The sequence below is a fragment of the Mytilus edulis genome, chromosome 1 (assembly GCF_963676685.1).
Source record: "Mytilus edulis chromosome 1, xbMytEdul2.2, whole genome shotgun sequence".
Taxonomy (NCBI): domain Eukaryota; kingdom Metazoa; phylum Mollusca; class Bivalvia; order Mytilida; family Mytilidae; genus Mytilus; species Mytilus edulis.
The window spans coordinates 47667822-47683571 of record NC_092344.1 but is presented as its reverse complement, the minus strand read 5'-3'; the positions used below and the strand labels follow the sequence as shown (position 1 = coordinate 47683571).

The 15750-nt window shown below is 31.1% G+C and overlaps 2 protein-coding genes across 2 annotated transcripts in view; both read right to left on the bottom strand.

Moving 5' to 3' along the window:
• The window catches only part of LOC139484313 (uncharacterized), a 458860-nt gene that overhangs the window by 341286 nt on the left and 101824 nt on the right, over nt 1–15750 (bottom strand). The gene's annotated exons all lie outside the window — the stretch shown is intronic.
• On the bottom strand, nt 4311–15716 carry LOC139484269 (pre-mRNA-splicing factor 18-like). The gene is made up of 10 exons (XM_071268007.1): nt 15581–15716; nt 14185–14292; nt 12300–12377; nt 11749–11862; nt 11014–11160; nt 9871–9939; nt 8972–9112; nt 7834–7905; nt 7257–7412; nt 4311–5409 (listed from the first exon to the last, which is right to left on the bottom strand). Exons 1-10 carry the CDS (start codon nt 15653–15655, stop codon nt 5320–5322), a joined length of 1050 nt encoding a protein of 349 aa, XP_071124108.1. The 5' UTR covers nt 15656–15716; the 3' UTR covers nt 4311–5319.

Below are 15750 nucleotides of genomic sequence, written 5' to 3'. Positions count from 1 at the left end.
TGGTAGAAATCCAGGATAGTTTAAGAAAGATATTTAAATTTTAAAAACTTTAACCACAGAGTGTATGTAATGTTTTCCCGCAGAAAAACTAAGTCCATTTATAAGTAAAATACGGAAAAAATGGAATTTTATTTTCACAAAATTTACTTCTGGATAGTATCTTATGATCATAAACAAGGTTCTGTCCAAGTTTGGTAGAAATCCAGTATGGTTTAAGAAAGTTATTAAAATTTCAAAAACTTGAACCACAGAGTGAATATTTGTGGCCGCCGCCGTCGAAGAAGAAGACACCGACGACGACGGAATGTAGGATTGCCTAGTCTCGTTTTTTCGACTAAAGTCAAAGTCTCGACAAAAATCAAATTCATAAGTAAAGAAGAATTGCAAGAAATTCTACGAGACCATTTCATTTCAATTCTTTAAATTGTTTTTACCCTAATTCTGAAACAATTTTGATCAAGGCCTATTTAATATATATTATTTTGTCATGCTCATTGAAATAAATAAAACTATTCCTAAGTATACAGTAGCCTGATCTAAAAAAAATTAAAAAAAGACACCATTGATTAATTTTGAAATTAACCTCATTCTGGGTTAGAAATGGCAGATCTTTTGTTTCGTAGCTGAAAATCTTTCTGCAGCTGGTGGAAGAGCACTCAGAGCTATTATATCGAAGATACACAGTTTAAAAGGATTTGGTATAAAGACATGAAAAACTGTATGTCTCTTGTATTGTACATAATACTCGACTGCTGTTCTTCAGTGTGGGGTTATAAAGACTTTAATTGTGTCGACACTGTTCAAAACAAGGCCATAAGATACTTTTTGGGAGTTTACAAGTTTGCTACAAAGCTGGCTATCAACAAAGATGTTGAATGGCTACCTTCAAAAGAACGTCGCTGGTGTAATATGGTTAGATATTGGAACTGATTGATGGATATGGACAATAGTAGACTTTGTAAAAAGGTGTTCCTATGGGACTACGAACCATCTATGAACAATTGGTCATCTAGTGTAAGAACAATAATGTCTTTAGTTGGTATGGATAACTTTTAACAAATGCTAAAATTTAAATGTTAATAGCGTCAGAAACAATCTTATGGATATATGTGCAACAAAATGGCATACAAACTTATCTAACTTTCCGTAACTATGGGCATATAGAACTTTTAAATCTACATATTCAACAGGAACATACGTAAAACAAAATTTAAAACGTAGAGAAAGATCAGTACTGGCCCAAGTTAGATGTGGCACTCTTCTGCTAAGATTAGAAACAGGACATTTTGTTGGTGAGCCAGAATACCAACGGATATGTAGAATGTGCGACTATGGACATGTTGAAAATGAACTACACTTGCTTATTAAATGCCAATTTTACAATGGACTACGTAATCAGTTATTCTCTGGACTTAGTGAAACCGTATTGAATTTGAATAACAGTCAAAAGTTAAATTTATTATTGTCACAATTCTCGAAAAACAGCTCGATACTTAGAACAGTCATTAACAAAATGCAGACAACACTTATATTTAAATAATTAACATGTATATAAAATTTCCGATGTCAATCTGAATTAATACTATAGTATCTATTTGAAGTGACTTATAGGTCCATTGGGCCAGGTGTAATTTTATTGAAATATTTCAATATTGTACATATTTTGTTATACACAATGTCACTACATGAATTCAAAGAATAATAAAAGTCCAGGTGTAGATTTAATTCAATCTGAATTGTGTAAAAATTTCTTAGTTATTTGTACTTTAACAAAATTATTTAATTTATGTTTTAAATCTGGTAAAATTCCAAATACTTGGAATAAAGGTATAATTAATCCAATACCAAAATGTTCAACTTCTGATCCTAGAGATCCATTGTCATACAGAGGTATTACTTTAGCACCATGTGCATACAAACTTTATTGTAGTGTTTTAAATAATAGATTAACAGAATGGTTAGATGAAAGGGAGGTAATAAATGATGAACAAAATGGTTTTATCAAAGGCAGGAGTACTATTGACCATGTCTCTACTTTAACGTCAATAATTGAAACAAGGAAAAAATGCAAATTGTCAACTTTTGTCTCTTTTGTAGATTTTAAGAAGGCATATGATACAATTGACAGGTCACTATTGTTTAATAAATTAACAGATTTAGGTATAAGTACAAAGTTTATGTGTGCTTTGCAAGCCATTTATTCAAATATAGAATGCTGTGTTCGTGTGAACGGAAATACTACTGATTGGTTCAGTGTAAATACTGGTTTGAAACAAGGATGTGTTTTATCCACAGTCATGTTTAATATTTTTATTAATAACTTAATTGATGATATAAAAGCATTAAATATTGGTATAGACATTGACGGCGAAAAGGTTGCTATTTTATTATATGCAGATGATCTTGTTTTATTGTCTGAAAATACAGAAGATATGCAGAAATTGATTAATGTATTAGGTGTATGGTGTAATGATAATTGTTTAAAAGTTAATTTAAATAAATCAAAAATCATGCATTTTAGAAATCCCTCTGTGTTAAGATCAGATTTTGTCTTTAATATAAATGATGAAGTCATTGATTATGTTTCTAGCTATCAATATTTAGGATTAGTATTAAATGAATTTTTAGATTATAAAGTTATGGCAAAGGCAGTTGCAAAGTCAGCAAGTCGGGCATTAGGCCTTCTTATAGTAAAATGTAAAGCACATGGTGGCTTCCAACACAATATTTTCACCAAATTGTTTGACACTTTAGTTTGGTCAGTCATCAATTACGGCTCAGCTATTTGGGGTACAAGTGAGTTCTCCTGCATCTCAGCAGTTCAGAACCGAGCCATGAGATTTTATATGGGAGTTGGAAAGTATACTCCCAATGATGCTGTTTCAGGTGACATGGGTTGGAAGCCTCCATATGTTAAACAGTGGTCAAACATTTTTAGACACTGGGCAAGATGTACAAAAATGGATAAAGACAGGATAAATTATAAAGTATTTATATGGTCAATTAGAAAAAGTAGTTATAAAATTAAAAATTGGAGTTATAAAGTGATAGAAATGTTGAAACTTTACAATATGGACAGATTTTGTAATGTAGATGATTATATACTGGATAAAAATATAATTCATCAGTTAGAAGTTAATATTTTTGATAATTATAAAACTGAATGGAGTACAAGGCTTGATTCTTATGGTCAAGGAAATAAGTTAAGAACTTATAAATTGTTTAAATTTTCATACTCTACTGAACAATATTTGTTGCAAAATATACCTATTCGTTATCGCAGTGCATTTGCGAAATTTAGATGTGGAGTAGCACCTTTAAAAATTGAAACTGGTCGTTACGAAAGATTAGATTTAGATAAAAGATTATGTTTCAATTGTGATAATATAGAAGATGAAAAACATGTATTGTTAACATGTCCATTATATGAAGATTTAAGGCAGTCTTTATTTATTGATATAATTCAACAAAATGATATGTTTTTAACTTTGTCAGATGATGAAAAATTTATATTTTTGTTCAAGAATGAAAATGTTTGTAGTTCTGTTGCCAAAACCTGCAATAATATTTTATTACGACGAAACAGTATCTTATACTGTTAAAAATCAAACTGTTTCAGTTATTTTTATTAAGTACATGTACAAAATGTATCAGGTTTTATCCTTGGATGTGCATGGTGATATTGCACTTTTATGTTTTGTATAAATAACAAAACTTATGTTTTAATTCTGTTGTTTTAAAATTGTATATAACAGTCTCTCATAGTTCTTTTAAGAATGGCACATGCATTCTAAATTTTATATTGTGTACTTGATATTATATTGTGTTCATACTTGTATGTATGTGGTGAGACTTTAATAAACTATTGAATCTGAATCTATAATAAACATATTTGTATTGTATTGTATTGTATTGTTTCTGTGTGTCTGATAATTCAAGAAATATCTAGATTGCTAACAATTAGAATGATAGCAAATTACAGAGTTATGTCCCCTTACTGTAAATTTCTAGTATTAAATTAAATTATATCTTGAAATTAGAGAACAGGGAAAGAAAAAGAAAGTTGTACACTTAAATTAATGTCAACTTAAGCTGGTTTTTGTTTGCCATGTTTTCACCATTGCTTGATTATGCAGATTAGAACTTAATTTCTCAACTATCAAATTTTGTTTTTTGAAAGAGGATGTTAACTCTCCACATGTGACTGAATTGCTAATAAGGGGACTAGAAAATATGTTTAATTTAAGCATATATGCTTGAGAATCCTTCTTCCTTTATACTTGGGATGTAAGAAATGATACCTACAACAATTGTAAATTAATCATTTTAATAAATGTCATACAAGCCTGCTTGTACAAATAAAACTTACAATGTTTAAGAAGTCAAATTTTATATTATAAATCAAATCAACTACTTTTCAAAACATAATCCGTACAATGTAGTAATAAAACACAATATCTCTCTGTCAAACGTTGGATATTAAAATCAAAACATAATTACAATATGATTTTGCATTTTGATGTGTTTAGAAGAAGTAACAAACGGTCATTTACGAAAAACTTCAAGTGAAATGAATTACATAGAATTAATGAAATTCTAACATTTTTAACCCCATGTATACATGTATATACATTTGTACAAACACGTGTAAAAGAAGTTGTTTTATATATTGCTTTGACTGCAATATTTAAGATTGATAAGGGTATTTGTTTAAAATAAACCATGGTCTCCTTTTCTATGTTTTTTTCTGTTTTTGTTTGTTTCTAATTTTTTATATGAAACATAGCTATCTATAGCTGACAACTTTTTATTCAATTTAATTTTAGGAAACACCACTGGGCACACAATAATGCACCAATTAGGGTCTGGTGTCAAGTCTTATTATAAAAAATAATTAATAATTTTCAGAAGGCTTTGAACAATCAAAAATACTCCCTAGGGATCAAACATAACATGATCCTGCTTTTCTGTAAAAGCTGAGATTCTTCACTATAAAGATCTTGATTTGATATCTATTATTCCTATATCTGATATATACAGTACAAGAGATTTTAAATTCATAAAATTCTAATATGCCAGTACAAAAGATCATTTAGTCTTCAATAAGTCAACATTTAAAAAATCAATGATTGAACAATATGTTTTTAAAATGCACTTTTGCATAAATATTAGATGTATGGTAAATACAACACTCCAGTCTCCTCTGAATTGCTGATATGTGGTAAAATTCTGTTCATTTAATGTTTATGTCACTCTCATTACTGTTTTTGCATTGTCACTAACAAAATTATTTTAATGAGTCGGCATGTACATCAAATATCATGCATCCTTCTCTCTTTCATAATTTACACTTCTAGATGGTGCTGTAGGAAACAGTCTCTGACACTGTGTCATTAATCTTTTTAATCCCTAGAAATAAAAAAATAATATTTATATTTATCATGTACCGGTATATCAAAATTATCAATAGCTTAGAAACCATAGAAATAATCAAAGAGCTGAAGAGCTCTGAGGGAAAAGACGGCCATTGTTTCAATTTTTAGGGGGTATCTTCTGATAGTCTACAAACAAAGAATGAGCAAAAGAACAGCTAGAACATATAGAAAGGCTGACAATAATGAAACTAATTGTTGTTTATTGTTATTTCATTTCCTTAGTCAAGAATTCATCATAGAGACAATTTGGACCAATGAGATCTACACCTTCTAAATCAAAAGATTTGATTAAAGTTGGGAGTTAATTATCTTAAATTCAATTGAATTTAATAACTACTACAATATATTTTAGAATTTTAATTATGTATAACTAAACGGCAGACTAAGACCATTCTCAATTTTTTGTGACAGTATTCTCAAGAAAGTGAGGACTGAAAAATCTATTCAGTTTTAATTTTCCATTGCTAAAGTTCCCAGTTACAACTCTCATCACAGGGATACATGTACTTATAAAATCAAATATGATTGATATAAGCTGTGTGAAGTTTGTTTCCATATCCCACATTTGGATATATCTGTAAAATTCATGAATAAATAGCTTTAAACTACAAAAAGCAATATTTAAAAAAAAAATGAAAAAAAAATGACCACTAAAATAATTATGTTGGTACGCAAAATTATTTTTTAATTGATGACTACTTATCATATATATACTTAATGTGACATTTTTAGTGTTCATATACATTAACTTTCATTTAAGTGGGTAATTACTCATCAATTGAGGTGCTCCTTAATTGGAGAAAGATTCTAAAAACATCACTTTACAGAAAGAATGAAAACTGCAGTTGCTCTCCCCAATCTCAATAGGTATAAACTACAAAAAGCAACATTTTATTTTTTTAAATTTTATTTTAACTAACAATTATTATGTTGTTACACAACATTTTTTTTATATAGAATACTACTTATCATATGCTTAATGTCACATTTTAAGTGTTCAGAAACATTTACTTTGATTTTAGTGTATAATTACTCATCAATTGAGGTGCTCCTGAATTGGAGGAAGATTCTAAAAACAGAACTTTACAGAAACAATGCAAACTGCCATTTCTCTCCCCAATCTCATGTATCCCCATTGACATTGTTTACCGCAAAATTTGACCTACATATTATCTGATTATAGCCTCAGATTAAAGCATTGCATGTTGGTGCGTCAATCATTTACACTACAGCAAACGTCATTAGGTATATAACAAATACGGATTTTAAATTAGTATACAAATACTGTGAATGATTTTTATAATGAATAAAGGATATCCCTGTGTAGTGTGGCATTCCAACAATGACGTCACTAGGTTAGATATATTTAGAATATTTCGTAATACTGATTTTTCCGGACTGTAAAAGAAACGTATATAGTGTAAGGGAAAGCTCAATATACGATAATTTCATGAGAAACAGAAGGGAAATGTGTAAAAAATGTATTTAAAGTCAATCTGTTCTCCTTGTCATCAATTTCAGTATGACATTTTGAGGGGGTTTCCAAACTATCAAAAAAAAATGATTGACGTGAGGGAATGATACTCTGGCCAGCCCCATTAGGGAACAACAAAAGTCAAAATTAATTTGAAATATTTGATCTTCATTTAGTTATCAGTTAAAGCATACTAAAATTTTAAAAGCATTCTTTAAAGGGGTTAATAAATAATAAGTTATTGTATGGAAACCGTTGGCAGTCGCCTGCTGTCTCATTGTACACTTTTTTTTTTAAATCCTGATTATTCCATCAGATAATATGATACAGTAATAAAACTGACTTACCTGCAAGTATTTTCTTTGCGTTTCGTCATTCAACACATGGGCTACATATCTTGAAGAAATCTTTTCACGACCAGTACGAGCATGGATACCCACCATAGTTACCCCTATTGGCCAAGGTGCATTACCAATTGCCATCTCTAAATATGCATCATTTGCCTGAAATGTATAAAATATGGTTTTCATATATACAATGAATTCAGATAAATTGTCAAATTGATTTCATGTTTATAAAATTACAGTAAGCATTTTTTTTATTTTCTTTTGCCATAATTCTAAACTGTGGTTACATTTTTTAATAGGATATCTATATAAATCAAAATGGGAAAATTTATTATTTTTAGCACTTTCTACGGCAGACCCTTATAATTAATGGCATACTAGATGCATTCAAACACAAAATTTGATTGGTTTGCTGATATAAAAAAGTATGTACCTCAAAATATGAAAAAAAAAAAAAAAAGAACACCCAATTTTGTAGAAAATAAGGTCCTCTAATATTGGTAGAGGGGGGAGTACACCTCTGCCCATAACATAAAATACTGGATTTTCAATATTTTCATTAGTGACATAAACACACCTTAATGTAGTCCTTCTTCAAAAGCTGCTTAATAATGCTAACCATTGGGTCTAAAATATCATCTTCTACTTTCTGAAGAAAAAAAATATGAATATAACTAATACTCTATGAGTCATACACATTGTGAGGACATATTTAATTATAACAATTACAGGAAATGTTAATAAGCAAATAAAATGGCTCAGTAAAAAAACATGCATAAGGATACTTATTTTTTGTTTGTTAATTATTTTGTACATAAATTAAGACTTCAGTTTTCTCTTGTGGATACTTTTTTGTTATTTATTTTGTACATAAATTTTAAGACTTCCGTTTTCTCTTTTGAATTGTTTTACATTTGTCATTTTGAGGCCATAGATAGTTATGCGGTATGAGCTTTGCTCATTGTTGAAGGCTGTACTGTGACCTATAGATGTTAATTTATGTGTCATATGGTCTCTTGTGAAGAGTTGTCTCATAGACAATCATACCACATCTTCTTTTTATATGCAAATATAATGTCAAAATAATATTATTGAAAATAATTTTAAAGTACAAGAATTAAACGTCTGGTGTTTGTGCCTTAATTAATTAAGGATGTACTTAAGTGAGGTTTGGTAAAAATTAGGAAATTAAGAAATTAAAATTGATACTATAAACTGGTAGAGCATCAATTAAGGATAAAGATAAGCTAAAAATTTTAATAGGTCATGGACCTCCTTTTCGAGATATTTGAGATTTAAAATATGGCGGGAAAAGACTGCCTCAGACTTTTACCTTATAATTGCATTGGTATCATTTGGGTCTCAAAACAAAAGAAAGAAAATCAAGAATCTTCTACAATTTTGGTAAATGACCTTTCATGAGCTATTAAGTCTTATATGAAAAAATAAATGGGTGTTATGGGGCAAAATATTTTACATTGTATTGTATGGAAAAACACCAAGGAGTCCGAACATTTGACACAAATTCCAAAACTTCACCTAAGTACATCCTTAAACTAAGCTTGTAATAGGGATGTCATGAAAAATGTTAACGCAATAGTAAGCCAAATATCCACTGGTTCATATTGTATGTACAGTTTAAGCAGCTGCTAAAATGTAAATTCCAAGCAATTAATTAATTCAGAGTTATTTTTACACAATGAACATATACTGACCTTATGCTTCAGATTTTTAAAAAGAGGTTTCATATAAGCTACTGTCTGTGTTTGTATAGCATATTCTTCACGACCCTTCCGAGAGGTTTTTTCCTCTTGCGGTTTGTTGTTTAATCTATCTCCCCATCCTTTCAGTATATACTGAAATAAATTTAGGGGAAAGTCTTTTATAGGTAGTGTACAACATGAACATTTCCTAAAGCAAGAATGTGTCGATAGTAAATGGATTCACACTACCATTTTCTATGTTTAGTGGACATATTCCCTATGGTATGATCTTTCTTATTCTAATGCCAAATTAGAATTTTGACCCCAATGTCAGGGTCCACTGAACATAAAAAAATCATAGTGTGAGTGGGGCATCTGTGTACTATGGACACATTCTTAATATTGTTTAAAATCATTGAAAACTGGATTTGTCTGGAAGAAATGAACACTTCTGTCTGCTGCTTAATTCCAAGGGCCATAATAAGATGAGGAACCAAAACGAAACATGTTCTGTAAATTATTTTTATACAATCAGCTTAATATCTACAGACATAACCAAAAATAGGCTAGACATCACTTGGATTCTGAAAAACAGAATGGTGTAAAAAGAGTAAAACTATGTGAAACAGCTAATGAATAGGGTTGCATTTTGGGGAGGGGTTAAAAAGTACAGTAAGACATGCAGTACATTATATAACTGAAGTACTGTTAATTTCAGAAATTATTGCTTGCATTTATTATTGCTATTTTGTCATTTTAGTCTAAATTGAGATTTAAATTTTTGTGATGTTGAGAAAAGTTCTTCATATGCAACATTTTAAAATGCGGGTTCAAATTATTGTGAATATAACCCTGTCACCTTTTTCGCAATAATAAAAACATAGCAATAATTTCTGAATTTACAGTATTACCTTTAAAAACTTTAGGCAAATTTCCATGTCTTTCTCTGAATCGCCTTGAGCCAATTCTTCTTGCATTTTCTACAAAAGATATTTATATTAATCATAAAAATTGATTGCAAAGTTCAAGGTTTGATTCCATTGTTCTGATTATGTCTTTTCCACCATACAGACTTTTTACAAAAACACAAGCTGCTCCTTGTGAGTGCGAAAGGATGTCTCTTCAATCCCAGGCATTGTCAAACCAATGTCTTGAAAATTGGTATTAGCTGCAACTTAGCTAAGCATACTATATTTAGGAGTAAGTGCAAAGACTGGTTGACCAGCATTTTGAATCAAATGTCCTGTTAGGATGACATGTCTTTATGCAGCCAGCTACACTGTGAACTAGTAATGGTATGTTAAAAATTAGGGTCAGTGGGTCAGTCTTGTACAAAGCAGTAGACACTGTACAAATCTTATTTTTAGAAGAAAAACAACACAAGACATTCTTTGAAAACAGAACATGGATATTACTCCTAAGAAACAAAAGCAGCTTTTTTCTTTTTAACTCTAAATTGGAAATGTCCCTCCATTCAATATTTTGTTATGTTTATTATTGATATTTATTAATCATATTTTTCTCATTTTCTGTGTTATACATGTATTCAAATAATATTTCATATTCATTATCATATCAAAAAGACAAATGACAAACCCCAATCAAGCACACCTTTTTATCTACATGCTTTCTAGTTAAAGCTGAAAAAGACCTTTATACCTGTAGTATACTTTCATACCTGTATTTTGACGTTGGAATCTGTGGATGGCTTGCACCATTAGCTATTTATTTATAGAATAGATATTATTTGGCACTTTAAATTATTTATATAAAATATTAGGGAAAAACCCTGGCGACACAAATTTCGGAACTTGTAGAAAACACATACTGTGGATTCATTTATTTTTGTGGGTACCAATTTTCTTGGATTGAGGAAAACTGGCATTTTCATGGATATTTGATTTCTTGGTTTTCCAAAAGTCTGCATTTAATCATACAACAAATTTGCAATTCATAGAACATTTATATTTGTGGTTTCCATGTTACCACGAAATACACGAAAACTGGTATCCAACCAATAATAATGAATCCACAGAAATCAATATTTGACATACTTCAATATCATCCAATGTTGTACCATCATCTCTGACAACTACATTTAGTTTTCCTTCACCTCCTTCTGATGTGGCAGCATTTACAATCTCATTTAAGTAATCTTGGTCAACTCTGTCCATGGCCATCTTAAAATCACTGCCTTCTCCCTGAAAATACAATAGCAGTAACACATTAATTTAAAGTGGGTCTCATTGGGGTCTACGCATGACTGCCAATTTTTTGTAAGCGTGACACTTGAAAGTCAAATTATTGTGTCGTGAAAACGGGAAATGAAGTCTAGCAGGACCCGGGAAATGACAAATAAAGGAGAATTGCTTACATATGTAGTGTAAGCAGGAGATGGGAATCTGACAAAACAGTAAGCGGGATCGGGGATCGGAACCCCCTTTAAAGACATCCAATGAAAACTTGGGTAGTGCAAATATCAAATACTTGAACATCAGGCTATAGAATTTGTTCTCCCTTCAGATAGTTGAACACCATAGGATGGCTTAGCAAATCTAATAATTTGAATAACCCATGAAACTGTATTTTACCTAAGATATATCTACTTTTTGGATTCAAAATGCTGTTCTACTTTGTACTTGATTTGGTCAATTAACATTTTTTATTTAAGCATCAGTGATGAGTCCTTTGTTGGCGAAACCCATTTCTAGCATACAAAATTAAAAGCCTCAAATTTTTTATAAAAAGTTTTCTTCTATATGGCAACTTAGAAGAGATAAAAAGCATACCTTCTTCCCATCTGGTTCAAAGGTCTCAAGTTTTTTCAATCTTACATAAGCTTCATAGTCTGTTTCCCCAAACAACAAAATGGGCTCGCCTCTTTCTCTTAACTTTCTCACCACCTGAAAAATTTGAGATAATAGAATTATACAGTAGCATATATGATGTGCAGGTACAAAAGTTATAAAAATACAATGTTTATTTTGAAAATTAAATGTCGGTTATAATTGATACTATTAATTTGTTCATGTAAAAAAGACATGTTGAATGAAGATGATTGACCGACTCTTGTACGTAAGGAATGTCCACAACAAAAATGTTGCAGGCTAGACAAAAAGTCGAGATGGAAGCATCAAAAGTATCAAACTATAGAAATATTGCAGAAACTTTTAAAAGACAATGTTGCTAATTGTTGAAGGTTTGTACAGTGACCTATAATTGTAACCCCAGGAACCCCCTCTGGATCTGCCACTGGCTACTCTTCATTGTATTTAATGTTACCATGTAATCTTTTTTTCCTTTATCCAAACAATATTTCAGCCAAATACATAAATGTTACCTCTTTCCTGGGCAACAGAGCATATTTTTGTTCGTCTTCCTCTAAAATCTTCTTTTCTTCTTCCTTCTGTTCTTCTTTCTAAAAAAATTAAAGAACCTTAGTGAGCACGCTCACATACCCCACGTCCCCACATTGTCATTGGAGAAATTAAATATTATAAGTATACGAAAAAATATTGAATAATAATTTCCTGTCAATATACATAGTATGTCCTTATTATCTACAAAATTTCATGAAATTCTGTTGTGTGTTTTCAGAGGAGTTGAGATGACAAACTGTTGCAGAAGTACATTGAAGCAAATAAGTTCAAAGGGGCATAACTCCTAGAAAAAAATTGAACCGTAATTTCCTGTTGATATGCACATTTACATAGTATGTCCTTATTATCTACAAAGTTTCATGAAATTCTGTTGTGTGGTTTGAGAGGAGTTGCGATGACAAACTGTTGCAGTAGTACATTAAAGTTAATAAGTTCAAAGGGGCATAACTCCTAGAAAAAAAATTGAATTGTAATTTCCCGTCGATATGCACAACTACATAGTATGTCCTTATTATCTGAAAAGGTTTCGTGAAATTCTGTTGTGTGGTTTGAGAGGAGTTGCGATGACAAACTGTTGCAGTAATACATTAAAGTAAATAAGTTCAAAGGGGCTTAACTCCTAGAAAAAAAATTGAATCGCAATTTCCCGTCGATATGCACAACTACATAGTATGTCCTTATTATCTGAAAAGGTTTCGTGAAATTCTGTTGTGTGGTTTCAGAGGAGTTGCGATGACAAGAAACAGAACTGACGGACGGACTGACAGGTCAAAAACATTATACCCTCCGCAACTTCGTTGCGTGGGGTATAATAATAGGCGTTAATTATACAATGATAACATAAATGTTCAATGAGATAAGTAAGGTGATCTCTTTGGTTAACTGTATGCAGAATATTGAACTAATTATACATTAATAGTCATTAGTGTGTGGTAAAAGCTTCTGATTTTTTAGCTTCTTACCTTTTATATCAAATGGAAATATTAATATTATAAATCAAATATAATAAAGCATATTCATTATATTCAATGGTTGTTAAAAAATAAATTCTAATGCAATGTTTTAATATCAATGGTTCTGATTGGATGACAACCACCACACAATTCTCTATCTACCAGTCTATAACTAAGATACATCAACATGATCAACATTCTGCATTCCACAATGTATAGTCATATAATTCCTTCATTAAGGTGGTACCCAACACTTTCACAAAAATTAATTTGGCTCGTTTAATTTTCATAAAATTTTGTCAAAGTATTTACTTTCAGACTTTAATAAAAATATAAAATTTAAATTTTTTTTGAACCAACCGTTTTGTCAGAAAAATTACACTGGTTATATAGCAATTTGACAAACACCAATTTTGATCATTGAGAAGCTTAATATTCCTTTTACAACACAACCTAATTAAAACGTTAAGCTGACTTTACAGAGTTATCTCCCAGTAGTGTTAGGTACCACCTTAATACCCAAAATATTCATATTTCACAGCTAAAAAATTTCTTACATTTTGAAACTATCGTGCAGCCTAAATTCGTCTAGTGTTTACTTTTGACATCGGAAGAATACATAGAACGCCAGTCAACTTGTTAAAGGTCAATCAAGATATGTTAACTTGATTTTACTGTTAAAAATATCAGTTTATCTAGCTCCAAAAAGTGTTGCTAAAAGGTAAACTCAATTTGGGACACTCACAGTAAAACCCATATTTTGACATGGGCCAAGCTTCCATACATTTCTCTTATATGCTTATCAAAGGTATTGCTAGATTTGGTTTATGTACATGAAATTCATTAATGCATGTGTGCTCCAAAAAGTCATTTTATATGATAGAAAGCTTACTGTTTTTGCTAATTTTTCTGGCACTTTTAATCTCTGATGTTTCTTCCAATACTCTTCTTCTTCTTTTTTGGCTAGATCTCCTCTTTTAAAATATTTTTTATCTGAACTCTGAAAGTACAATTTAATAAATTTAAATATAAACAAAGTACAAAATGTATATCATGTATGTAATCAATGTGCTGGTGGTTTGTACCACAGGAATGAGCATGCTTCTAGTGTGGTGGGAGCAAAAGGCTCTTTATCACTGCTGGCTAGCCTGCTTTGGCAGGTGAAAAGAGAGCCGAATGTGCAAGTCTTTTTGCCAGTACATAGCCTCTGTACTATTCAATACTTCTACCATGTCAGACATTCTACTATTCAAGACCTCTACCATGTCTACAATGACTCCTTGCAACGGCACATGGTAACTAGGGTCTATCATCCTAGGCAAAATTGTAGAGGATCTCAGAGAGGCATGGGCCCCAGAGATGAAGTGTGTAGGTCCACCGATGTGTGGACATGTCCTAGCACCCACCAACCTTGCCCCAGATATGTCAAATAGTTGGTCAGATGAAGATCATAGCTCTGTTAAAGCAGTTCATCTAATAGAAGGACAACTGGATACAAAACCTAAAAGCAAGATAAGAAAAGAATCACAAGCTTTGGCTAGAAGCTCATCTAGAGGAAGGAAACCTTGATAAAAATAGATCATATGCATCTAGATTTGAATATTTAATTATATAACAAGATGCCAATACACATAGTCTATTATTGTCAATTTGGCTACTCCTCCCAAATAGAGATATTGCTTATTGTTGATATTATCGCGGGAAAATAATGTTCCAACTTTTGTACATGTCTATTGTCAACATCGTATTGTCAGTGACGTCTCCTTGGGCCAAAATACGTACTTGTATATTAAATGTAATGGCTGAACAGTTGTTGTATACTTATAAAAAATCCTACCAAGAGGACAAACAGAGATTTTTTTTACAACAAATGCCAAATTTGTATATCCTACATGTATGTCACTTAAATCTGCTGTTTACAGGTTGGGGATAAACCCTCTATATGGTGTTTGTACCTGTGAAGAAGGACAATCCTTCTGTAGAGGGATACAATGTCAATTAGTTTGCTTTAAATCCATTCTAGGAGTTGGAACCCCCTTTTAAAATGACTTGATCCACCCCTGGTTCCCAAATGATTAATCAAATGGGATATCATTCATTCCTCCCATTCATCCCCTTTCACAGCCAGGCAACACCTGTCTCTTATTGAAATTTTATGAGGCAGGTTATTTACAGAATATTTACTTAAAAAATTACAGTTCATAAAAGAAAGTAAGAAAAGGGGGGTCCATTCCACAGACACAAGCACCTGTGACTGAAAATATCTAACGATAAGATTATACCACTACCAAAATGTCAGAATTTTTTTCCACTTTTCTCTTTTTCTTTTCTATTTCAGCTTGGATCAAAGCCTTGAAATCCATGTTGAAGTTTTCTGTGATTAAAGTTACAAAACGTCAGTAAAACGTAAAAATTATTTTGATTGGTCGTCACAGGAAATCTTATCCAATTAAAAGTC